The sequence below is a fragment of the Carassius carassius genome, chromosome 20, assembly GCF_963082965.1.
Source record: "Carassius carassius chromosome 20, fCarCar2.1, whole genome shotgun sequence".
NCBI lineage: Eukaryota > Metazoa > Chordata > Actinopteri > Cypriniformes > Cyprinidae > Carassius > Carassius carassius.
In genome coordinates this window covers 16,069,987-16,096,656 of record NC_081774.1, presented here as the reverse complement: position 1 = coordinate 16,096,656, position 26,670 = coordinate 16,069,987, and the positions used below count along the sequence as shown (strand labels likewise).

The following is a 26,670-nucleotide window of genomic DNA, read 5'->3' as shown; positions in this document are numbered from 1 at the left end:
CCTGTACTCCGTGATCAAGAAAGGCACAAGATACTGCAGAAGCCAACACTACATATGTTTCACAACAACGTTGTTCATTTATGCAAAAGATGTGAAAAAGAAGCGTTTCCATCCAATGTGTTCAAGAGAGCATAATCGTAATTTCTGGGGAAATTGACGCAGAATGAAAATTAAAGTTGTTGTCACTAGGGAAGCCACTGTGGCTCTTTTATTCAATGTAATTACTTACAAAATGCTCTAATGAACTTCATGTACGCTAACAATCATCAGCAGATGCCTCGTTTCTGTGACTGACAGCGTGTCAGATTGTTCAGGGAGGCAAGAGAAGCCTCTTTTAATGCATATCACAGGAATAAATTTCATTTTATATACTACATTAGAATGGAAAACATTTATCTAAAGTTGTAATAATATTTCCTTATTATTGTTTTTACCATAGTTTTGATCACATAAATACAGCCTTGGAGAGACTTCTTAAAATCTGCTGGAACAGAACAATAGACATCTACTTATGTGCATCCTAATATTTCTTTATTGGTTTACTTGAGCCTGTTCATGTTTTCATGATAGGCTACATCAGATTTCAGCTCTGTAATCAAGTGAGGCTTAATACCAGTGCATGTCTGGTACCATTTGACCAAATTGCGTGGATAATTTGTTCCAGGCACATCTGTAGTTGAGGTTAAGGCGACTGACGCAGATGACCCCACATATGGAAACAGTGCCAGAGTCGTGTACAGCATCCTTGAAGGACAACCCTACTTCTCAGTGGAACCAAAGACAGGTACGCACAAATTACACATGCTTATTCCATTGCAGCAAAATATTTAAGCACTAAAATCTTTTCCAGCAGCAAGTCAAGCTCTTTAGGTAAACTGTACAATATCTAATTCAGATTCATTTCTAAAAAAAGAAAGCACCACACGCTTTCTGTTTTTCAAAGCGGTAACCACAAATTCCTGTAATGGAAACTTGCAAACGTCAAGAGACCGCTATTTTGATTGACTCACTTAAAGACAGAAAAAGTTGATGAGACTTTTGATGAAGTTACTGGCGCACATTACCACCTGATTACAGGGAATGAAATCCTTAATGTAATCAGCACTCAAGCTGTAACTGAGGTCATTTCCACATATGGACTCAATCAACATGGTAAATTACAAACCTTGATTAAACTTTTTCTCCTTTTTCTTTTAAAGTGTGGCTAATTTTAGAGATGCCACCACAACATGTGGAGGAAAATGAAGCCAGATATAGCAAATAGCAATACTTATTGATTAGGTTTTATCATAGCTTCCCATGTGCAAAAGGAAGTATGTACTATTTAATCACCTCGGATGTGCCAAGCAATGATAATTCCAAAACTAACAGTGATTTGGAGAGGAAATTGATTTACAGTCCTGTACTGGCTTCAGTGAATTTGACTCATCGATGAGAGATCCATTATGATATGGCCTACAAATCTGGAAAAGGTCTTTGCTATTTAGATTATTAAATGTTAATCCTATTTTAATTGATGCACACTCAATCTCCCCATAATACCGAAGGTTAGTGATCCATTTTGTAATCTAGATGATTTTTCACAGCTTTTACAGGCCAGGAGGATGTTATCATTACACTGTACATCTCATGCACCAACAACCTCCAATGTTTCTTACATTTTAATCAACGGGACGTTTAGGAAAACAATTAAATTTTTTCTGTGCAGGCATTGTGAGGACGGCTCTGCCCAACATGGATCGAGAAGCACGGGACCAATATCTGTTGGTAATCCAGGCCAAAGACATGGTTGGTCAGATGGGAGGACTCTCAGGCACAACGTCGGTGACGGTTACGCTGACAGATGTTAACGACAACCCACCCCGTTTTTCACGGAGTATGATTCTTCCACTGGTTATAAAACAAATGTAGAAGATCCATCATTAATGCCTACTGCCTTCCCATTTAATTTGCATGCAAGCAATCTGAGATTTTGAATGGCTCAGGCTGATCTTGTATTATAGGGATCAAACACTCACTGTAGTTGCTGTGTAATTATCAGGTAGATGATCATTTGAATAGAATGGAACAATCCTATTTTATAATAAAGGATTTTTAGATCATTGTCATAGTTATTTTTGTCCCTATTTTTAGCTGCACGATACCATCATCGGCATCAGTATGTGTCCGGGAGTGTGTAGAGCTTAGTCTGTCCTCGTGCTTGCTATATCTAGAGTGTCTTACCTGCTACGGAGCAGAGAGATACATTATTAGTTCAGACCTGGCCCTAACAGCTAGGTGATAAGGAAGGAAAAAAGAGAAATAGCATCATCAATAACCTCTGCGTGTGTGTGTTTGCTGGGCCTCTTTTGCAGAATCCTATCAGTTTGCTGTGCCTGAATCCCTGCCTGTGGCATCGGTGGTGGCCAAGATAAAAGCCTTGGATTCTGACATTGGACCAAATGCTGAGATGGAATACAGAATTATAGAGGGCGACGGCCTTGGGATGTTCAGGGTCGCGTCAGACAAAGATACCCAGGAAGGAGTCATAACTCTACAGAAGGTAGGCCAGAGACAGTCCAAACCTTATACGTATGTACTTTCGGCTCCATTGCTATGACAGGAAATAATTGAAGGCAATACATTTTTCATGCCTGTAAAGGGGGTGCCCTTGTAAAGAAAATGTGCTTGATGTAAAAAGTATGTATCTTTTGATGTTATCAGAGGTTAATCTCAGGCTATGTGTATAGAAGACACTAAAAACCACTGGGATAATTTCTAATATAAGAGCCCTTTGTGTTCCTGTCAAAGTAATTTACTCTTTGCCTGTCTGGCAAAAGAATGCTGAAGAACTCAACAGTAACATGCATTAATGGCTATCATCCTGTTGCTTTTACACACATGGTAATGAAGTGCTGTTAGCAGCTGGTCATGACCCAAGATCTCCAGCCCACCTACTCTTGACTCCTGACATTTTGCTCAAATGCAAAACTGTCCAGTATGAATAACACTTATCTTACAATTCATTATTTATTGACTTGATTGTTTTTTTCTTCTTTTGATAACAGATATTGCATAGCATTTTTTTCTTCAAAAATAAACATCACAGCTGTTTGTCAGATTTCCTGACAAACAGACCTTGGGCAGCTAGGATCCATGACCAGACCTCCAAAATTGTCACCTTGACTGCCGGTGTCCCCCAGGGCTGTGTCCTCAGCCCTTTATTGTTCTTACTGTTGACTCTCAGCCTGGTTGCCAGCAACCCCGGCAACCATATCATCAACTTTAGAGATGACATCGCAGTGCAAGGGCTCATCAATAACAATGATGAGATAGCATGCAGAGAGGAGATGAGAGATCTAGAAAAATGTTGAGGAGTCAACAACCATCTCTTAATGTCAACAAGACAAAAGAGATAATTGTTGACTTCAGGAAATCAACAGTGTTTGGAAACTGCTCTTCCTCTCACTGGAAGCCCCTACAGTGCAGACTGCTCAGCATGTTATTTCCCCTGAAGCAGTGTCTAAAGAAAGTTAGTAACAAAATTAAGGACAATACTTTGGCCTTCAGCTCTTTATTCCTTCTGGGAGAAGCCTCAGGAGCATATACACTCCTGAACTACTGGACCCTAGAACAGTTTCTTCCCACAGGCTATCATGCTCCTCAACTGCTTTGACCCACCTTGCTCCCACCCCATGCTTATGCATCATCTGTAATAGATATAAAAAATAAAATTTGAGGAATTTCTCGCCGGTGTATTGTAATTATTATTATTATTATTTTTTTTTGTGGGGGGGGGGGGGGGGGTATTAATTAAGATGTTTTACCTAAAAGATTCATCGATTTTGCATAGTGTTGCATTTTTACTATTAAAAATAGAAGTCGTGGCCTAATGGTTAGAGAGTCGGACTCCCAATCGAAAGGTTGTGGGTTCGAGTCCCCGGCAGGAATTGTGGGTGGGGGGAGTGCATGTACAGTTCTCTCTCCACCTTCAATACCACGACTTAGGTGCCCTTGAGCAAGGCATCGAACCCCCAACTGCTCCCCGGGCGCCGCAGCATAAATGGCTGCCCACTGCTCCGGGTGTGTGCTCACAGTGTGTGTTTGTGTGTTCACTGCTCTGTGTGTGTGCATTTCGGATGGGTTAAATGCAGAGCACAAATTCTGAGTATGGGTCACCATACTTGGCTGAATGTCACTTCACTTTTCACACTTTCACTTTACTATTATAGTGTAATGTGTTTTGATTCTAGCATATGTATGTATATGTTTTTATATGTGTCAGTAATGTGATTATTCTTTTTTTCCCAAATCTAGATGATTCACAGCTATCTTTATTATAATTATGTTTAAAATTTCTAAATAAAAATACATTTTGGTGGGGGGGGGGGCTCTACAAGGCTGTAATGCTTAGGGGAAAAACATTGGAGTTTGGCAAATTCATTTATTACTGTTTCTTTAAAAATATGCATTAGTATGCATCAGTTCTGTTTCAAAATATTACTATTTAATAAAATATTAATAAACTCCAAAATCCCCAAATTTAAAAACTTAAAATATTTTTTATATCTTGAAAACAATCTTTTTTTTCTGGACCAGATTTGTGCACTCAAGTGTATTCAAGCTATATTGAAAGTATTTTATTACTTTTACTTTGTTACACCACTTGACATTTACACAGAGAAATTACATTGAAATATTTGTAAAAAACCTTTATCAGAAAAGTATGCAATGAGCATGAATACGAAGATAATCTTTTTGAAAACGTTGTATATTGTATATAAAGTGCGGTATTTTATATTTGCACTGTTGTTTCCAGGGAAACTATGTAGTATAGAACTGACAATAAACTGACTCTGACTTCTCATTTTAAAAGTGCAGCTAAACATTCGCAAGTACTGGATTTGGCTTTGTTGTACCCTCAGGGAAGTTATGTTTTGTCAGTGATATGAAGGAGGCTCGGAAGGTAGTTTTCAATGTGCTGCATATTACAGCAGACAGGAGTGATAAATGACTATATGAGAAAGTATTCCACAAGACATTTTCGGCATCATGTATCTCTGTCTTAAAATCAATGTACTGCTTTGAGACTGTTCTTTTCTGTCCTGTCAATCGATAACAATACTTAAATGAAATATGATAGGTAAAAGGAGTGGATCAAGGGTTCTTGGACGCATTATATACGTACACACATCACAGCTAGATTTCAAATGTGAACTCTGTTTATGACTTGCCTGGATGCTTACCACATATTCTCTGCCCTTGTTTATAATTTCAGAACTATATTTCTAAACTTTTTCCTCTGCTCTCCCTCCCTCCTTTTGTGTTCTTTACCTCAGAATCTTGACTTTGAAACAAAGTCAAGCTACACTCTGAAAATTGAGGCATCCAACAGGAACATAGACCCACGGTTCTTGTCTCAAGGACCTTTCAGTGATACAGCGATGGTGAGGCTGACTGTGGAGAATGTAGATGAGCCTCCTATCTTCTCCTCTCCGCTCAGCAAAATGGGGGTCTCTGAAGCTGCTAAAGTGGGAACCATTATAGGAACCGTCTCTGCTCTGGACCCAGACTCCACCAATAGCCCCATTAGGTAGGACATGGCCTCGTGGAATGACTTTAAACCACAATGATACTGATTTTATGAAGGCAAGATTAAATCTCGAGAAAGACTACATCATTTTTAATTAAACCTTTAAAACCTTAATAAAAAATAATACCCAATTCTGGTATCGAGATAATATCTAGTTTGACTTTAACTGAATTGCATTCTCCCCTTTCAGTCTAATATGTCTACGGATAGAAATCTGATCACAGTTATCTGTGCAAAATGGCTTGCAAAAACTCACATATTCTACTGTTTAAAGGTTTGGGGAGTTGGTAAGATTATACGTTTTTGACTGTTTTGCTCTCCAACACTGCACTTTGATAAAAAATACAATAAAACTGGGAAAACTGTTTTCTGTTTTATTATTATTTTAAAAAATATATATATTCCTGTAATATCTAAGCTGAATTTTCAGGAGCAATTAATTCAGTCTTCAGTGTCACATGATCCTTCAGAAATTATTCTAATATGCTGATTTGCTGCTCAAGAAAAAATAATCTTGTTATAATCAATGTTGAAAAAAATAAACCTTACTGATCACATACTTTTGAATTGTAGTGACCATAATATTATTCACATAGATGCATAAAGAAAATGTGTCACAATGTGTCTCGAGCATACTTACACATTACATTACACATTTAATAGGGTCACGTCAAGTGCTATCTGATTTCAAACCAATCACATAAACGCATGTTAATGTAAAACAGGCCTAAGATGATACATATGCAAGTCATTAGTGCTATTATTATTGCATTAAATTATTTTATTTGTTTATGAGTGGATGCAAATGTTGATTGTAAATGAGTTGTGGGAAAGACAAATGCTCATAATTATGTTGTTCTGATCCTAAGAGCCACTGAAAATAATGATCGCTGTTGGGGATTTGACTTCAGGTCATATCAATAGAATTCATTTAAAAGTCAAAGCTTGAAATTCATTTAAATTTTTTTCCCCAGGTATTCAATAGACAGAAACACAGATTTGGAGCGATTTTTCAACATCGAGGCAACAACAGGAGTCATCAGCACGGCTAAGCCTTTAGACAGAGAAGCCAATGCTGTGCACAACATCACCATCCTGGCTATTAAAAGCTGTGAGTGACCTCAAATTATTGTTGAACTGGTTTATATGGTTCCTTATATGGTTTGAAGGTCTTCTAAAAATTTGTGAAAGTTACACTGAAAATAATAACGTTTCTTGGCGGAAACAAAAAATTTAAACACAAAATACGATATGTGAAAGAGGTCTGATTTATGTACAGTAGATGTGCTGTGGTGTTCTTTATTTATTGTCCAACAAGGTCTGTCAGTTACAGAAACTGCTACTGCTTGATTTGTCCTTCATGATTGAGCCATTCAGAGGGTTCTTTTATTGAAAGATACCTTTACTTCTGGTTTGTATGGAGAAGTTTTGAGCAGCTGTATTTCATTTTTTGCAATCTCAGATTCTATTAGGATGAAATCCTTCATCAAATTTGAGCCTTTAATTTCACAATGAATATCATTATCCCAAGGCTGCTGGGGCTAATAGTTAGTGCTGCTCTGGGTGATCAATATTTCAAACCGTGTCCCTTGTGCACGTCGCGTGTGTCTATCTTGCCGCACGGCACATATAGCATAAACGTTCAATCCATGCAAGTGCTCTGGCCAGGCTGTGAACAGATGCTGCGCAGCTAAGGTGACCGCTGTCCACTGGCATCTCCAGAATCCGTGTAGCTTGATCGAGTCTTGTCCTGATTGTAGCCGATGGCCAGAACTGCAGCTTCCTCTCCTGTCCAACTTTTGATGCTGATTTTCACCGTGACCTTCACTCAAGTGCATGTTCTCTCCATCCCCTGGAGTCTTTCCACAGACAGCCATAACCATATTGACTTGAGTGATAGAGGGAAATAATATCCATCATGTGGTTACATTTTAAACCCATATCCATAAATGCAGACACACTTAACTAAAGTTTGCAGGTTCGCCCTCATAGACAATCAGTCATTGTCAGAGGCATCCACAGTCTCTAAAATGGGTTTTGGCAGAGAAGATTGAAATGTCCTCTTTTATTTGTCTGTAAGAATAAGACAGAGGCTTGCTAGATACCAAAAGCTAGCCTCAAAGTCATTTGTCTTTAGGCGATGTTAGGTAAGGGGTTAATGGCCCTGAAAATCATAAAGGAGGAAATCTTAATTTCTGAAAATGGATATTATAGATTCTAAGGGCAACTATACTTGAAAGGCACATTCAGGATAAAGTTGCTATGTGTGCCAGGATCTCTTCAGAAGCAGAAGAGAAATTACTATAAATGTGCCCACCTAATCTATATTAATGTGCAATTTGCTATATTAGTTACTGTAAACGGTCACAGTTTGGAGAATTGACTGTTACAGAAGCATGGTTTATTAATTGTTCATAGAGCTGGACAATATTGAAAAAACTTACATTACAATGTTTTGTTTATCTGTAATGCATACTGCACTATGATTATTTTTTTCAGGAAATAATTAATCAGGGGGTGCATCTGCGCGCGCGCACACACACACACACACACACACACACACACACACACATATATATATATTATGATAATTTATTTTAGATTATTATTTTAATTTCTGAAAATTGATATTTCAGATTCTAAGGGCAACTATATTTGAAAGGCACATTCAGAATAAAGTTGCTATGTGTGCCAGGATCTCTTCAGAAGCAGAAGATAAATTACTATAAATATGCCCACCTAATCTATATTAATGTGCAATTTGTTATATTAGTTACTGTAAACGGTCACAGTTTGGAGAATTGACTATGTTACAGAAGCATGGTTTATTAATTGTTCATAGAGCTGGACAATATTGAAAAAACTTACATTACAATGTTTTGTTTATCTGTAATGCATACTGCTGAATGATTTTTTTTTTTCAGGAAATAATTAATCAGGGGGTGCATCTGCGCGCACACACACACACACACACACACACACACACACACACACACATATATATTATGATTATTTATTTTAGATTATTATTTTAGTCATATCAAATGGGTAAAAACTAGGGGTGCAACGATCAAGATCGGCCGATCATTAATGCGCATCTAGACTGTAAAGCCAGTTCTGTAATCAGCTGTAAATTCCATCAGGTGCGTGATTTCACATAGAGCAGCTGTTACTACACAGAGCCGTTGTTAACTGAGAAGCTGTGCAACGTCCAATACCAGCGTTTATTTGCGCAGCTAGTCAGTGTAGTAACAGCTGCTCTATGTAAAATCAAGCACCTGATGGAATTTACCGCTGATTAGAGAACCGGCTTTAATGATCGGCCGATCTTGATCGGTGCACCCCTAGTTTTTACCCATTTGATATGACTAAAATAATAATCTAAAATAAATAATTGTTATTATTAAATACAGTTATTACACAAAAAAGAAAGATATTGTAATAATACTATAGCCCTAATATACAAATAAAATGTATATGTTAATATGCCTTAATTCTTACTTATACCTTGAACTGTTTATTGAAGATTGGATTTATCATAGCACTTTTGATTTATCATAGCACTATATTTATAAAAACAGCTTGCATTACCTTGACCAGACATTTCATATCATTGCTTCTTGACAAATCTGAGTACCTGGAATGAGCCCAGGAATCTCTCTAAAATGATTTCTCAAAACAGTCTTTATCTAGTAATCACAAACGACTGGCAAGGTCTGGGAAAAGTCAAGGAAATTCATTCGTCAAAAAAGTGCAGCGCTATTACATTTGTGACTGCACTTAACATGGCGAATTATGAGCCAGTGCCCAGGGGCGTCAGTTGTGACATTATAGTCACCGCCACGACAATGTGCTTAACAGCCACTGTCCGTGCCATCGACGCTGAGGTAACTTATCACCCGTTTTATTGTTTAGAGCATTGTAAAGCAAGTTACGATACTCATCCAGTCTGCCTGGGTTTAATTCATGGTAGATCCCTCAGCCTCTAAAAAGTCCAATTAATAGAAGAATTAGCTCAAAGCGCACGCCGTTTCTCTTTCCCCGCCTGCAACTCAGCAGGTTTCCTGCAGGTGTGTATGGCATGTAGGCAGATGGGCTCTATTTATCTTGAGCGGAAGATACTGGGAGGCGTGAGTCATATATTTACTAGTGCGGTTTTGTTGGGATATGTGTTTTCTCTAAACCAGAGCACTGTTTGGATTAGACAGTTAAGCTGAATTCTGCTAGCTATGTAAAGAGTCATGCTAGTGTAGAACATACAATAAATCGCTGGGTTTTCAATGGAAATCAACTTTGAATGAGCCAGCATATTTCCAGCCCACTGCCGCTGCATGTTCACACCTGCAGAATAGATTTATTTTTGCCCTCCATCAACTAATTTGGCTGAAGACCATGACTGCGTTTTGTCCTCCTCAATGCCCTCGATATCATAACCGCTGCCAAAATTATGGAAAGCTCATAATGACAGGACAGCTTGCAAAAATTCGTACAGATTTTGCTGATTAGCACACAACTGAAATGCTCTTAATTGGTTTTGTAGTGAATTGTGAGCATGCACTGAATGTACTAGCAAACAGAAGTCATTCTACTCAAAGAATACTAGCAGCTGTGTCTGTTCTGGTTGACTAGAGACAGTATGTCCTCAACAGGTGTTTGCTGTTGGCTTGTGCTTAAGCGCCAATACCATTTGAAATATCTACATTGCATAGTTACACAACAAAAATAACCTCACGCCCTTGTGCAGTCTGTTAATTTGTTGATTGCCAAGTGCAGCATTCCTGGTGGTTGAAAATATCACCTTATTTGCTAAAAGTAGAATGAAAACACAAATCAGATGTGTGTTTTAAATGCTTATGTTATAACCGGGTCCAGGGCCTGATTTACCCATAGGAATTCCAGGCACGGGCCTATGCTCGCTTGTCCAGGGGGGCCAAAACACAATAAAGAGATATATAATATTTTTTGTTATACTATGGGCTGTATACAGCAGTAAAAGAACAAAAACACCAGAAGACACTGAGCAAATAAATATAACAAACAATAGGGTAAAAAATGACAAACTATTTTCATGTTTTCTTCTTTATGTATGAAAATCACGCTCTCTTTCTCCCGTTCTCTCTCATAGACACACAGAGTTCAGACACGCACTCGCGCACACATGCAGAGATTACGAACAGTAACTTGTCAGCAGCGCTGTGCCACTAATTTATCAGTAAAATATTTTTGCAGCTGAAAAGCTACATGACATTTCTCAGTAGGTTCTTGAAGCAGTTAAATGTAAAAATTAGCTGTAAGTAAATGCTGCTGCTGAAAACTGCTGAGAGACACACAGACGAACATATTCACATGCGCTTATTCTCTCTCTCTCTCTCTCTCTCTCTCTCTCTCTCTCTCTAATAACTGCATTAGCCTGCATAGCAATGGCCCAAACTTCTGTTCTAAAACTAAAATGACATTTTGGAATTTACAATGGAAGGTTTATCTTGAAATAAATCATCTGAATAATATCTTGAGGTGTGGTTGTGACACCAGGCTGTTCAAATTATTAGAGAAATAATGCACTCCCAAAGTGGTAATGTGGCCATGACGCTGGAGCCTATTTATGGTAAAAAATTTTTTGGCTATGTCACGATAAGAGGTCTTACCAGAAAGGCCCTTACGTCTGCTGTTTTGGATCGGATTGCTGATAAATGGGATGATACTGCAATCGGCCTGTTTATTTTGACAGCTCAAATTTGATTCAAAGTCACATAAAACTCTATCGCGTGTATTGCAGCAGTAATTTTCCGGGAGTCTTTTTATGGTCCTCATGCAACACAAAGAGAATCCCAGCAACTAATTCCTACTTCAGTTTCTCGTATTGCATCAATCGTCATGACTTTCATTTCTAACATTTACTCCTCACTGCAGCTCTGTCCTTTTATACATATAAAGGGTCAAATTGTAACTGTAATTTAACTGTAGCTTCTGAACAATTGTCAGATATCAATTATTTCAGATTTCTTTCCCTTGATAAAATGAGCCGAGTGAACAAAGTTTAGGCAGCGGCAGTAGGAGAAACACGTTTGCAATCACTTGTAAGAACATCAATGGGAATATTTAAATTGAGCTCTAAAGATCAGGAGAAGAATGTTAACTGATCCTGTCAGTCTCGATGCAAATGTACCTAAAAGGCTACTTACTGTAGCTCACTTTTGTGACATGCATCAGAAACAACCACCTCCCACCCAACCCCACCACCAAAAGCTTCTTCTCTACCTTTATTATAAATATAAAAACATAATAAATGTACTTCATTGTAATGCTAATGTTATTTGTTTCCATTATTTTATATTATTAGTTTTACATTTATTATTATTTTAATAATATTTTAACTGATTCAGATACATTTTTGTTTTGTTTTTATTTGTGAAGTAAAATCTTTTCATAATACAAATCATTTAAATTCAGAATTGCAGAAAATTATGATTTAATGCCCAGAGTGAGCAAACTGACAGTGGCCGTAACAATGGCAAGGCACATATTTAAATAAATGCAACCTATTAAATAATGTAACACATAAATAAATAAAACATACTGAAATAAATGTGTTTGTGCCCTCATGTTTTTTAATCTATCAGCCTGTTCATGCATGCATATTTTTTTTCTCTGTGTTTTCAGTGGATCCGGCGCAGGTTGGGAAAGGAGTGGCTCTGATCACAGTGCTTGACATTAATGACAACGCACCAGTCTTTGCCATAGAGTATGAGACCTTCCTGTGTGAAAGCGTTGGACCAGGACAGGTATTGTGGCTCTTTATTCTTCATAAGAAAGGCTTTCTTACTAATGTGATGCAAACCTGTATAGTCCAATAAAGATAAACAAATATTATTGTCACAACATTTCTGATACTGGATGAAATTAATTGTGCAGTATTACTGTTGGAAGCACCAAATAAATGAGAATAGATTTCATTTTCAGATTATGTACTGCAGTGTGCAGCTTGTTGATTGGAACCAAGGTTATAGCACTGCGTCTTTTAATGTATTTATTTATTTATTTATTTTTCATTAGTTTATACAGGTCCTTCTCAAAAAATTAGCATATTGTGATAAAGTTCATTATTTTCCATAATGTAATTATAAAAATTAAACTTTCATATATTTTAGATTCATTGCACACCAACTGAAATATTTCAGGTCTTTTATTGTTTTAATACTGATGATTTTGGCATACAGCTCATGAAAACCCAAAATTCCTATCTCAAAACATTAGCATATCATGAAAAGGTTCTCTAAACAAGCTATTAACCTAAGCATCTGAATCAACTAATTAACTCTAAACACCTGCAAAAGATTCCTGAGGCTTTTAAAAACTCCAAGCCTGGTTCATTACTTAAAATTGCAATCATGGGTAAGACTGCTGACCAGAAGGCCACAAGCAAGAGGGTAAGACACAGAAAGAAATTTCTGAACGAACAGGCTGTTCCCAGAGTGCTGTATCAAGGCACCTCAGTGGGAAGTCTGTGGGAAGGAAAAAGTGTGGCAAAAAACGCTGCACAACAAGAAGAGGTGACCGGACCCTGAGGAAGATTGTGGAGAAGGACCGATTCCAGACCTTGGGGGACCTGCGGAAGCAGTGGACTGAGTCTGGAGTAGAAACATCCAGAGCCACCATGCACAGGCGTGTGCAGGAAATGGGCTACAGGTGCCGCATTCCATCAGGTCAAGCCACTTTTGAACCAGAAACAGCGGCAGAAGCGCCTGACCTGGGCTACAGAGAAGCAGCACTGGACTTTTGGACAAATTTTGCATGTCATTCTGAAATCAAGGTGCCAGAGTCTGGAGGAAGACTGGGGACAAGGAAATGCCAAAATGCCTGAAGTCCAGTGTCAAGTACCCACAGTCAGTGATGGTTTAGGGTGCCATGTCAGCTGCTGGTGTTGGTCCACTGTGTTTTATCAAGGGCAGGGTCAATGCAGCTAGCTATCAGGAGATTTTGGAGCACTTCATGCTTCCATCTGCTGAAAAGCTTTATGGAGATGAAGATTTCATTTTTCAGCACGACCTGGCACCTGCTCACAGTGCCAAAACCACTGGTAAATGGTTTACTGTCCATGGTATTACTGTGCTCAATTGGCCAGCCAACTCTCCTGACCTGAACCCCATAGAGAATCTGTGGGATATTGTGAAGAGAAAGTTGAGAGACGCAAGACCCAACACTCTGGATGAGCTTAAGGCCGCTATCGAAGCATCCTGGGCCTCCATAACACCTCAGCAGTGCCACAGGCTGATTGCCTCCATGCCACGCCGCATTGAAGCAGTCATTACTGCAAAAGGATTCCCGACCAAGTATTGAGTGCATAACTGAACATAATTATTTGAAGGTTGACTTTTTTTGTATTAAAAACACTTTTCTTTTATTGGTCGGATGAAATATGCTAATTTTTTGAGACAGGCATTTTGGGTTTTCATGAGCTGTATGCCAAAATCATCAGTATTAAAACAATAGAAGACCTGGAATATTTCAGTTGGTGTGCAATGAATCTAAAATATATGAAAGTTTAATTTTTATCATTACATTATGGAAAATAATGAACTTTATCACAATATGCTAATTTTTTGAGAAGGACCTGTATGTATATCATTCGCTATCCTTCATCAGAAGCTCAACTAGAAAGATTCTGGACCTGGATCCATAGCCAGCAAAGAGCAGCAAGAGCCACAGATGGACAAAATGATAACAACCGGATTCTGGTGGCTTTCTGCTGCAGATCACTCTAATCAGAGGATCAAAACATTGTGCACTCATGCAGAAAAAGCTTTACTCTGATGCAAATGAGACAGAGGTGACTGTGGCATGAAATTGGTTTGTTGGGGAGCGTGGCATTGTGTCAAGTAGCCAAATGTGAAGTCCTTCTGTAGGCAATTGCCGAGCACACACAGGCAAACCAATGGGTTCCTCATTTTCAAGTCAGCAACATGCCCTGATTCAAACACATTCTCTGTCGCATTCATATTCCAATGTTTGTCAGAATGTCATTACTAAGATGAATGTGGTATAAAGGGCATTACGAATGCCACATACTAAACACTTGCGTTGAGGAAACATTCTGGACCTTTGTTCAGTCCTAATGGGAATGATAAAAGCCACTGACAAATTCTGTGACGTGATGCACCATTGATCTTGAAAGCGCTGGGTAATGTCAGAGGACCAAAACCAGTGGTGAAAACATGACTGATTCTGCTCAGCTAGAGGTGCCTTTCCTTTTGAGAGCATCTGCTGCATTACCACTGTTATTCTATAAAAGCTACATGGAGAGATTTTCATTTTTAAGTTCTGATACTTTTAAATTAAGACAATTTTTATTTCACATTTTTAATTTCTGATTTTATTGTTTTGTAATTGCAACTTATATCTCACATACTATATCTTAAATCTGACTTAATATCTCAGAAATGCACATTTGGTTCTCTTAATTTGCAACTTCACATCTCCCAGTATTTAGCATATTTCAGATCCCAGTTGTGACTATTTGACACAATTCAGACTTTATCTCACAATTGCGGCTTAATATCTCCCAGTTGTGACTATTTCTCATAATTATGACTTTTTCTCACAACTGCGACTTAATATCTCATAGTTGTCCCTGTTTCTCATATTTCTGACTTTATCTCACAATTGTGACTTCACATTTCTCATAATTCCAACTATCTCACAATTGCAACTAAAATATCTCACAAGTGTGACTATTTTTCATACTTCTGACTTTATCTCACAATTATGATTTTGTATCTCACAGTTGTGACTATTTCTTACACAATAATTCAGACTTTATCTCACAGTTGCGACTTAATATCTCAGTTGTGACAATTTCCCATAATTCTGACTTTTTTCTCACAATTACGACTTCGTATCTCACATTTATGAATATTTTTCACAATTCCAGCTTTCTAACAATAGCAACTTTAATTTCCATGTGAGTGTCTTTTAAACTGTATCATCAGAAACAGAATAAGAAACAAGATTCCATAGAAACGCTACTTAGTAATTGCAATTATTTTGTGTTTGTTTAGAGGACAGTTAATAGTTAAGCATTTGCAGAGGTGTCTAAAATTCCTACTCACTCTTATTAGTGTGTCAGAAATTGACTTGATTTGATCATTTCTTTTGGGAGCAGTGAAAGAATACTGAAGGATGTTTTTCTTTTTCTTAAGAAAAATAATCTCTCCCACAAGAGCTCTCAAAACAAAGAGAGAACAGAACAAGGCTACAGGGTTTACTGAGCATGAGATACAATCCCCTGTAGTGGCATGATTGTCTGGGCCATAACAATTAGTCCTGGCCTGCCTGTGTCCCAGAGTCACAGGGAACCGTGTTTGTTTTGCCTAAGTGAAAAGGTGCTGGTGGGCTCTTTTCACAAATGCTATCTCAGCCTTGAAACACATTACCATGGTCCCTCAAGAACATACTCTGTGTGTTTTGGACACCCCCAGACTTCCATCACTTCTAACTTTCAGAGCTCTTTCTCATATTAGAGGCTAAATTACTTTCCCGCCTCTCTGAGGAACAGTAGAACGGTCTCTTTCTCTCTGTATAGAGATGAAAGTGTTTGTATGTTTTCATAATGATTTAGTTTCCCATGTGATTCATGTTCACTTCCATATCATCAGCCATGGGAGCACTTGAGGGATGCTGCAGTGATAGTCAAATGCTGTCTCGATAGCACGGATCTCTCTTGTGATTCTTAGCACGATGAGTCTATCCTTATAATGGCCCTTAAACCATGTACCTGCAAAACTGAGGCTCTCAGACATCCTGGAGTGTTTTTGGAGACCGAATCTGAAAGTCAAAGCCTTTGAGTGAGGCGTTCTGGAGCTGTTAGACAAAGAATTTTGATCAGACAGAATGTTTGCCATGAGGCATAATATCGTCAACAAACAGTGATGGCACTTTAACGTTCTTTGTCACTTCAGTGCCTTGCAAAATAGTCACAAATGCTGTTTGCCTATTTGCATCTGAGGCGAAATAGGCTCCTTTTCAGCCAACCTCCGTGCCTGTTGTTAAACTGTTATCTACGAGTGTATCTTCACTATGTTGTTTTCATATGCCTCATCTGCACATTTGTATATTTAGAGCTTCACACCTGGCCAGACTGTATGGAGCTCTTGAATTTGAATGAACTCCTCAGAATTGCTCGAAGGAAGAATGAATCGTTGCATATAGTTGCGTGAAAAGCCTGTTGCCAGGTTTTGAGAGCAAATGAAACCAGGTTTTGAGTGCAAATGATTATTTTTTTTTTTGCTTCATTCCTACACAGAGAGAGCAAAACTTACATCATTTCAAAGTAGGGGTTGCATCAAAAACTAGTCAACAAAGCGATCAAATAGATTTGTGTTCACTTGATACCAATCAGACATGTGATCTTGCATTAAAAAACAATTAGCACAATGTATCCAACCAGAACACAGGGGTCTCAATATGAAAAAATAAATAAATATATATATATATATATATATATATATATATATAAATAAAATAATAATAACAATAATAAAACAATACATTTACCTATCCTTCACTTGTTACAATATAAAAATGCAAGACACTAAAAAATTAAATAATAAAATATTAATTCACCTTTAGTATTTTTAAAATGGTAAGTTTGATTTTAATACTTATGACTAGATTATTTAAATCATATTAATCATTTTATTTTATTATATTTGTAAACATTATAAGAGCGTAGTTAATATCTTATTTTCAAAGTGCATTTTTGTCTTCACAATTGTTGATGATTCCGTGACATTTAAAGAATGGCCTCTAAAATTCTGAAACAATAAAAATATCTAGATGAAGTCAGCTGTTGGATGACTAGGTGATCATAATCACCCATCCCCAATGTACATGATACGAGAGGGAATATTCCCCATCATTGCATCCGAGTCTAAAACAGATGGCTTGTTGAAAAAGGTCCCCAGATCCCCATCCAACAAGTGTCTGTAATGGGGTCACAGGCACCAAACGTATGTCTTCACCTTCGTTTCCCAGCGCAAAGCTCTTTTCTCTGTGCCCTTGGTTTCTCTTTTGTTCCTAATATGACTTTTTGAATTTAATAGAACCTTAATATGAATTGAAGCTGCAGTCTCTAAATGAGTCAGGTGATTTGTTACAGGTGATTTAGCAGATTAGATTATGAGGAGTGAGTGTTTTCCCAGGGGTTTTTGTCTCTTTAAGGTCGTCTATATTCTGTCTTGTTTCTTTATGCCTCAGAGACATGGTCAGCAGTGGCAGGCGTTTTAAAGCGCTCGTGACTGCTAACTCTCCACGGGTGGTCTCACTAAAGTGAAGATTTCCCCTCTGTATAATCAGGTGGCACAGGAGACATTCCTTGCCCTCCAGCCATTTTTACATGGACTGCAAAAAGGTTTAAATCACCCATATTTTTCCATAAAAATGTGCTTCTTGGCTGCACTAGAGTCATTTTGTGTTTTTACACTATTATTCTAAAAACAATTTACTTTTCCATCTCTCTCAGGTTGGTAAATGCAGAATCAGGTTTGGTTTAAGATGCTTTTTTCTTTGCAAGATGTTCTTATTCATTTTAAATGAACCCAGTGCCTCAGTGATTTTATCAATACACTTTGCATTCACCTTAATGGACTATCTGTAATTAATTTGGTCACAGTTTACAGTAATCAGCGCTCGGTGCTGATGGAACATCCCGCTCTGCTTGTGGCATTTATGCAGGTTTTTAATAGCGCAACATTTTACGATTTCAAAAATATTTACAGATAAATGATAAATCCGTCAGAGTTCCCATTGCCAAATACTCACTTAGTGTAAAAGGAGGGTGGTGTTAAAAATAACTGAGTGGAGAATTAAAGCACTGAAAAGCTTTCGGTGAGTACAAGGTCATATTCCTCGGATGAAGGAGGAAATGATACAGGAGTGTCCGTTAGCCACCGCTCCACTGCATTTATCCTGTGCGTAAGGTTTTAGGAGATTTTTCAAGCAGATTGAGTTTGTGCTGACTGCAAGGGAAGAGCTGTGCACACAGTATTTAACCCAGCCAAAGCCCACAGATTAGGCCACAACAGTGTGTCATGAGAATCTTCTTAGTGTACCACCTGATGGGTCACCCTGATATTCATCTCTAAAACGCAGCACTTTACCCAGCTTTAGGGGTTTCGGTCCAGATTTAGACCGGGATGGCCCTTTACTTTGCTAAATCCCAGGATACCGTATGAGCATCGTCTCACACTGATAGCTTCCTGGCTTGGTCTATCCTCCTAATGTTGTTTTTCAGCATGATTTGAAATTGTCTATTTTTTTCCCTCCAAGTTCACCACATTAAATTCAGCTGATGGTTGAATTTATTTCTGTGTTAAAACATAAAATGTGGGCATCAATTCAACATGTCTCACAGTCTTTAAATGTTGCTCTCATTGCGGAAGATTCTAAAAAGCCACCGAGACACAACAAAACAGCCAAAGAAGTTTGTATATGTACATTAAACAATTTCTTTTTTGCAAAACGGGTTGCTGTGGATAGTAAAAATACCCTAGAACTATTCAGTAGCATCTAAATATTTAAAGCAAGTAAAAAAAATAAAAAAAAATGTTTGTTTGACTGGTTCAGTTTGATTACATAAGGTTACATGAACAAAAGCAGTAATGTTCAGGTCAGGTAGATATAACTAACTGAAGAAGCTGTGAATATCTTTGTACAGTGTATGTTCAATTATATGGAAATAAAATATTAATGAGTTCATTCAATAATCATAATTAATTGGCTTATTATTGGTTTCAACCTGTAATGTCTTAAATAGTCTCACTTTTGGGGATATTGATATATGCTATTCATTTCAGTAATTATTTTACTAATTAATAAACATATTAAGTAACTGAGGTTTAACTATAATCTCAAACATTCATTACTATGGCAACACTGCAGTGTTTTGAGAGCGAGGACTTTGGATTATTTTGTCTGGAGCGAGGCAATAACAGCTGTATTCATCTTCCTGTTCTTTACTCCCTCTTCGACACTGTCTTAGGTCATTGAAACCATAAGTGCGGTGGATAAAGATGAACCGCCCAGCGGGCATCGCTTCTTCTTCTCCCTCACTGCAGAGACAGCTGGGAACATGAACTTCACCCTCCGAGACAATAAAGGTACGTGATTTCATTAAGACAGTTTAAAGCGAATCCTTGAAACTCAGTTCTTATTCCTTATAAGACTAAAAATAATTTTTATCTATTCGTATGAGTCATATTTTTCACTTTTCACATGATATCATTCTCTTTTTTCTATGCAGACAATACCGCTTCTATTCTAACTAAGAGGGGTGGTTTTCAGAGGAGGGAACAGTCTATGTATCGACTGCCGGTGTTGATAATGGACAGCGGGACCCCTGCTCTCAGCAGCACTAACACGCTGTCTATTAGAGTGTGTGACTGTGATCCTGATGGGACGCCCCAGTCATGTGGCACAGAGGCCTTCACGCTTTCAGCTGGACTCAGCACTGGAGCTCTCGTCGCCATCCTGGCCTGCATCATCACTTTACTTGGTAGGAAATACATTTAACCCTCGTGAACACATAAAACAATGTTTAAAGGGATAGTTCACCCAAAAATGTAAATTCTGCCATCATTTACTCACCCTGCATGTATTTCCAATACTGTATGACTTTTTGTATGAGACAGACCTATCCCTTTAATAAGCCTGAACAGAGTTTGACAAAGTGCTGCATTTCTTTCTTTGCTTGCCAAACATTTCCTCGGTCTGCCCATAGATGTGATAAATGGACATCTATGGGACAGTCCCACCTCAAAATCACACCACTGGTTGAACCAGTGTAGCTTTATCCTGCTGGTCAAGATAAGCAAATCAACATGCAAATGGGTTTTTATAAAACAGCATTTAGCTTTTGTAATGTGAATTAAAACTGAATATTTAGCAAGAAAGGATTTCAGCTTGTTCATCTGGGTTTGATTTGACTGAAGAAAAGGGCTGAAACATTATATTTTGTTAAACATAATGAAAATACCTTTTCAAAATGCACTACTGTTCAAATGTTTGGGGTCACTAACTTTTGTTCAGCAAGAATGCATTAAATTGATCCAAAATGACAGTGAAGACTTTTACATCCTTACAATTTAATTTTTATAAATAATATGACGGAACATTTATTAATAAAGCATATAGGGTTGATTTTGATTTCATGTTGTCTTTAAGAGAAAGCTACTGTGCTTTCTGGATGCAGCCTGCAATCAAAGGATATTTGTCCAATTTTTGTTATTGTTTTCAAAACCATTTTTAAGAGCTTTAGTGCATTTCCACCTCCCCCTTACTGACATTTAGCACACAGTCGGTCTGCCGTTACTTTTGAAGCGTTGGCTCAACAGTTGGGACGCGGTGTGCACTGAGAGGTCTGCTTGGCCACAATTGACTTGTTTACCCTCTCCAGGGAGGCTGCTGGTCTGTATGATTACTTATTATTTGGAGCCTTATTAGCTGATTGTTTGATGAGTGACCTCTACCCAATATGTACCATTCACTTGGTCTGATTGGTTGACTGGCGAGTCTTTGTGTTGATTTGGTGACCTGAAGACTGCACAGAGGGAGTGAATGCAGTCCTGATGGTTTGATTGATTTCTTGATTATACCATTGATAGGTTGTCTCTCTGGCTGTGCTGGCGGTGTGGAGATCTGTGCACGAACGCAACCACAAGTCTATTTGCTGACAGGTGTTGTCTCTGTCTTAAAAAAAGAGTGCTGTTATTGTGGCAAGAGGGGAATTTGTGCACACACACACACATCTTGAACCAAGCCTCAGTAATTTCCATTGTGTGATTACTCCCATCCATTGTTTGACGACTATATATATATATATATTTTTTTTTTTTACTGACTGCTCAGATGACGAATAAGTAACAAAGGAAGCTCTTTCTGCTTCCTTGGTGCCATTACATCTAAGTATGAACTAGTTCATTTCTATCTCCATAGGGATGTTACAACTAAATGGTAGATCTGAAATAATACACCGCAGTGAAGCCAAGTGCAATATGTTTCAATTTCACGTTCCTTAAGAACTCTGCTGTTCTCACACATGACTTGGAGCACCATATATAACATCACTTCAAAAAAAAAAAATTCTTTTCCAGTTAAAAAGGAAAAAAAAGAGGAATTTTTCAAAATTGCATGAGGCATTAAGACTTGATTCCAGAGTTTAATTTTCTAACCCCACTGGCAGACAGCTTTTTTCATGGTTTTAGCATAAACATACTGAAGAAAAACAACAGGGGTTAAAAAATTAATTTACACTGCAGTTTAAAATTTTGGCATCTGTAAGATTTTGAAAGACACTCACCAAAGCTGCATTCATTTGATCAAAAATACAGTAATATTAGTATTATTAACAGTAGTATTTTGTAACAGTAGTACTGTAAAAGTAACAGTAGTATTTTGAAATATTAGTACTTTTCTATTTGAATATAATTAAAAATGTCATTTATTCCTGTGATGGCAAAGCTGAATTTTCAGCAGCCATTACTCCAGTCCTCAGCCTCACACGATCCTTCGCGATCTCTCACAATTTCTTGTTATTATTATTATTATTATAAACTGTGATTTGGTTTTTTTTTCTGGATTCTTTAATGAATCCAATGATGAACTGCCTTTAACTATCATTTTTGCATTATTGACACTGTTTTCTTAATGAATGTTGTTCAGTTGCTTTGACGCAATGTATTTTGTTTAAAGCGCTATATAAATAAAGGTGACATTGACATTGACATTTAATGAATATAAAGTGCAAAAGAACACTGTTTATTTTAAATAGAAATTATAAATGTCTTTACTGTCACTTTTGTGATCGATTGAATGTGTCCTTGCTGAAAAAAGTATAGAAAAATCTTGCTGACCCTAATCGTTTGAATGGTCATTAAAGAGAAATTCTCGGAATATAAGAAAACGCGTTAATATCTTCCACAGCTTTTTTCTTTATTTGCACATTTGATCTTTTTTAAAGACATATTGGATGTTTTAACTCAACAGCACAAACAATACACATTAGTCTGTGAAAAATGCCATCTAAACTAAAGAGCACAGCTTGTGGCCAGCAGTAACAGACTCCATCCTTGTGTTGATTGCTCATTGTCTCTAAGCCTTTTTCATCTGAATTTGAGCTCAACTAACAGCTGCAACTGATGTGCAATAGTCATTCCTGTGGTTTGCCGTCTCGTGTGAATGTAGGGTTCTCCAGTGCCGCCACCCCCACCCCCTTCTCCTCCCAAACTACAAGAGTTAGATTAGACCACTGCGCAGCCTGATCTGAGCAATGCAGTTATTTTTGGCAAAGAGAGTCCGGCCCCAGGGGCTCGAGACTGCTCACTCATGGTTGAGGGGAGGAGGAGACGGAGGAGGATGGCTTCAGAGGAGTAGAGCTGCGGAGAAAAAAAGAATCTTCTGTTTCTGCTTTAATCTCTTTTTTTCGGAGTAATGAATCAACAAGCTTTTTGTCTGCTGTTGCTTTAGTTATCAAAGCAGTGCACAACTAAAACCATGCCAGGGAATGAATGATACACAAGGACATGTCAGCTTTGAGTCTTTTGTCTTTTTTTTATCTAATAACATACAAATGACGTTCTCCATTAAAGGAATTGTTCACCCAGAAATGAAAATGCTGCCATTATTTACTCAGCTTAGTGTAATTTCACCCCGTATGACTTTTTTTTTCCTTCGTTGAACATAAAAGATGTTTAAAAGAATGTTCATGCTGCATATCCACTTTTAAAAATAACTTTTTAAAATTAAGTTGGTGTCAATGTTTTCGTGAAGAACTTTTTTGAAGGGGTCATATGATGCGATTTACATTTTTTCTTTCTCTTTGGAGTGTAACAAGCTCTTGGTGCATGAAGAAGATCTGTAACGTTGCAAAGACTAAAAGTCTAAAATCCAAAGAGATATTCTTAATCAAAGTTAAGACTCTGCCACTAATTAAAACATGCCCCACATGTCTACATCACTATGTGGAAATATTTGTGTAATGCCGTTCAAACGTTCACGCAAAGTAAGAAGGTGTGGTTTCAGTAACCGCAGTTAGAGTTGAAGCAGCCATGTCAGGGAGATGCTGTGTGTATCTAGGTGAAAGTAAAAGCACTTTATTTGGCCTTCTGAAAGTAGATGCATTTAGGAATCTTTAAGATTTCTTACAACAGAAGAGCAGCACATTTTATGGACGACCATTTCGTAAACCTAGGAGAGAAGGTAATTCTGGCTTTGCTATGACGATCTGGTGCTTCTGAATCAGCTACTGTAAGTATGTTTTGTTATTAGTTTAAGTATTTGCTTTTAAATATTCAAATGCAGTTTTTTGAGTGTCGCGTGTGTGTGTGTGGAGTCACAGTGGAATCAGCTGTCTTAGCCGTCAGTGGCTTGTGTACTGCAAACACATACAAGCTTCTATGTCTTCTACGTATTCACAATGTCTATCACGACACTCTGTTCTCCTTTCAGGCTTAAAATGATGGTAAAACTAAGGACATTATTAACTGTCTTTACATTTATTTTGAAAGATGAAGCCCACGATTATGGAAAGGGGCATTACATTTCTGATGAGTGCTTGCGGTGTTCGGCCAATCACAATGCACTGGGTCAGTTGGCCAATCAGAGCAAACTGCGCTTGTCAGAAGGAGGGACTTTGTAGAAAACAATGTGTTTGAGAGAAGCGTAGCAAAGAGGACCTACAATAATGTACAGTATTACATAAATAATGTGTTTTTTGAACATTAAAGCATGTCAACATAGTCTGCTACACCAAATACACAAAATAATGATCTTTAAAAAAGCATAATATGACCCTTTTAATGTAATTTGAAACCTTTCCATTGCACAAAATATTTTTTATAGCGGAGAAATGTTCTTTAGAATTCTTTTAGAATCTTCAGAAGTTCTTTAGAATTAAAATGTTCTTTACACTAAAGCCTGGTTCACATGGGACGATTTTAAAATTGTCGGCCGATTTTCCAAACCTGAGAGACCCCACACACGGCGATAAAAAATCACTGGTCTAACAGTTTTGTTCATACAGTGTGTGGTGTGCCGCCACACGGCAAAATCAACACATCACACACGAACCGATTTGACTCCCGAGCATTCCCAGGTCAGACGGGAAATCTCGCAAAATCCCTCGAGATCAAACGTGACTTCAGAGTAAACAATCATGGCGGATGAAGAGGATGCAGTGGCCATAGTTTGTGCTTTGTTTGTAACCGAAAAAAACATAAGAAAAACAAGAAAAGGCGATGGTCAAAGAAGTGGAGACAAAGTCCTCCATCTCCGACGTCCACCGGACTTTCTGGTGCGCCAAGCCGCCGGCTGTTTTGATTTTGTTTCCCGGTACTTCCTCGCCGCCTCGTCACCTCGCTTTCTGATTGGCTACACGCCACAGTCCAAAGGCTGCGTGATCGTTTGTCCTCGGGGGACACCACACACGAGAAGAAATTGGGCCAAATAAATCCAACATGTTGGATATCCCTGATTTGAGATCGGAGCGGTCCCGACGTCCTTCCGAGCAGAGGAGAGCAGTCTTAACACACCACACACGGCAGGAATATCTGATCAGATTATTTTACGATAATCGGAGCATCCTTAAGATTGTCGGAAGGTGTCAATCGGGGCTAAAATCGGCCTAATTATCCTGCCGTGTGAACCAGGCTTAAGAAGAAAAAAAAGTTTCAGGTTTTTAAGGAACCCAAAATGGTTCTTCTGTGGCACCACTATAAAGAAAACCCAGACATCATGCAGGTGACTAGACATCATGCTCCAAAAAGAACAAAAAACATTAGTACATGACATACTCTATATTTCAAGGCTACTGAAACCGCATAATAGCTGTATGTGAGGAAATATTCATTATCCACTGAAAATCCTAAATTGACAGTTGGTCGCCATCAGGGCTTGACATTAACCTTTTTTTTGCTCACCAGCCACTTTGGCTAGTGGTTATCCAAATTTACTAGCCATTCTGCATTTTTACTGGGCACAATTTTGCTGTTGGGAATTTTATATATATCATTGACTCTTATGATTCAAATTAAAAAAACGTGAATCATTCAGTAACAAAACACTGTGCGACTGTTCTACTATGATCTTTGTTAGCAACTACAACAAAATTTTATAAAATCCAAATCATTCTCGCCAAAATTAATTAGATGTTTTAATCAGATTAGTTGTCCGGTCGGGCAAGGAAAAATTATCTTCCTTCATGTGCCTCTTCAAAAAAAATCCACTTGTCCCAGACAAGGATTAAAGGGTTAGTTCACCCAAAAATGAAAATTATGTCATTAATGACTCACCCTCATGTCGTTCCAAGCCCGTAAGACCCCCATTCATCTTCAGGACACAGTTTAAGATATTTTAGATTTAGTTCGAGAGCTCTCAGTCCCTCCATTGAAATTGTGTGTACGGTTTACTGTCCATGTCCAGAAAGGTAAGAAAAACATAATCAAAATAGTCCATGTGACATCAGAGGGTCAGTTTGAAGTTGTTGAAGCATCGAAAATACATTTTGGTCCAAAAATAAAAAAAAATACGACTTTATTCAGCATTATCTTCTCTTCCGGGTCTGTTGTGAGCGTGTTCACGATGCTGCTGACGTATGACACTGCTGACATGTTTTCTGGTGCGCCCAATAACAAAGATAACACGTCAGCAGCGGCCTACGTCAGCAGCATCACTGCAGTGACGAGCATTGTTGAGCATTGTTCATTGTTACTGTATATAACATTCAAACTGCCAAAGTGGCTAGTGGGAGTGACTGTGTTACCCGCCATGTCTGAAATCCACCTGCATCTTGCGGATGTTAATGTCAAGCCCTGGTCACCATTCACCTTCATTAAAAGAAAAAGAGCACCTTCTTGTTCTGCCATAAACAATTCTTCTAGAATTCCACACACACACACAAAAAGAAACTCGTATATGTTTAAAACAACATGGGACGAGTAAATGATCACAGATAGTGTCGTTACAACATCCCAGTTGCGCTGTCAAGCCCAAACCTTGATAATGGTTCATAAAATATTTGATAGGAAGAAAACGTTCAAAAGGAGGGATCC

At 38.0% G+C, this 26,670-nt stretch overlaps 1 protein-coding gene across 2 annotated transcripts in view; it reads left to right on the top strand.

The window, feature by feature from the left end:
- Positions 1–26,670, top strand: part of cdh7a (cadherin 7a) — a 58,754-nt gene that overhangs the window by 25,041 nt on the left and 7,043 nt on the right. For both annotated transcript variants that reach the window (XM_059501847.1, XM_059501848.1), the window contains exons 4-11: positions 665–784; positions 1,709–1,876; positions 2,355–2,542; positions 5,319–5,572; positions 6,547–6,683; positions 12,233–12,354; positions 19,608–19,725; positions 19,869–20,120. In XM_059501847.1, the coding sequence (XP_059357830.1) occupies positions 665–784; positions 1,709–1,876; positions 2,355–2,542; positions 5,319–5,572; positions 6,547–6,683; positions 12,233–12,354; positions 19,608–19,725; positions 19,869–20,120 (1,359 nt within the window). The remainder of the gene's footprint in view (positions 1–664; positions 785–1,708; positions 1,877–2,354; positions 2,543–5,318; positions 5,573–6,546; positions 6,684–12,232; positions 12,355–19,607; positions 19,726–19,868; positions 20,121–26,670) is intronic.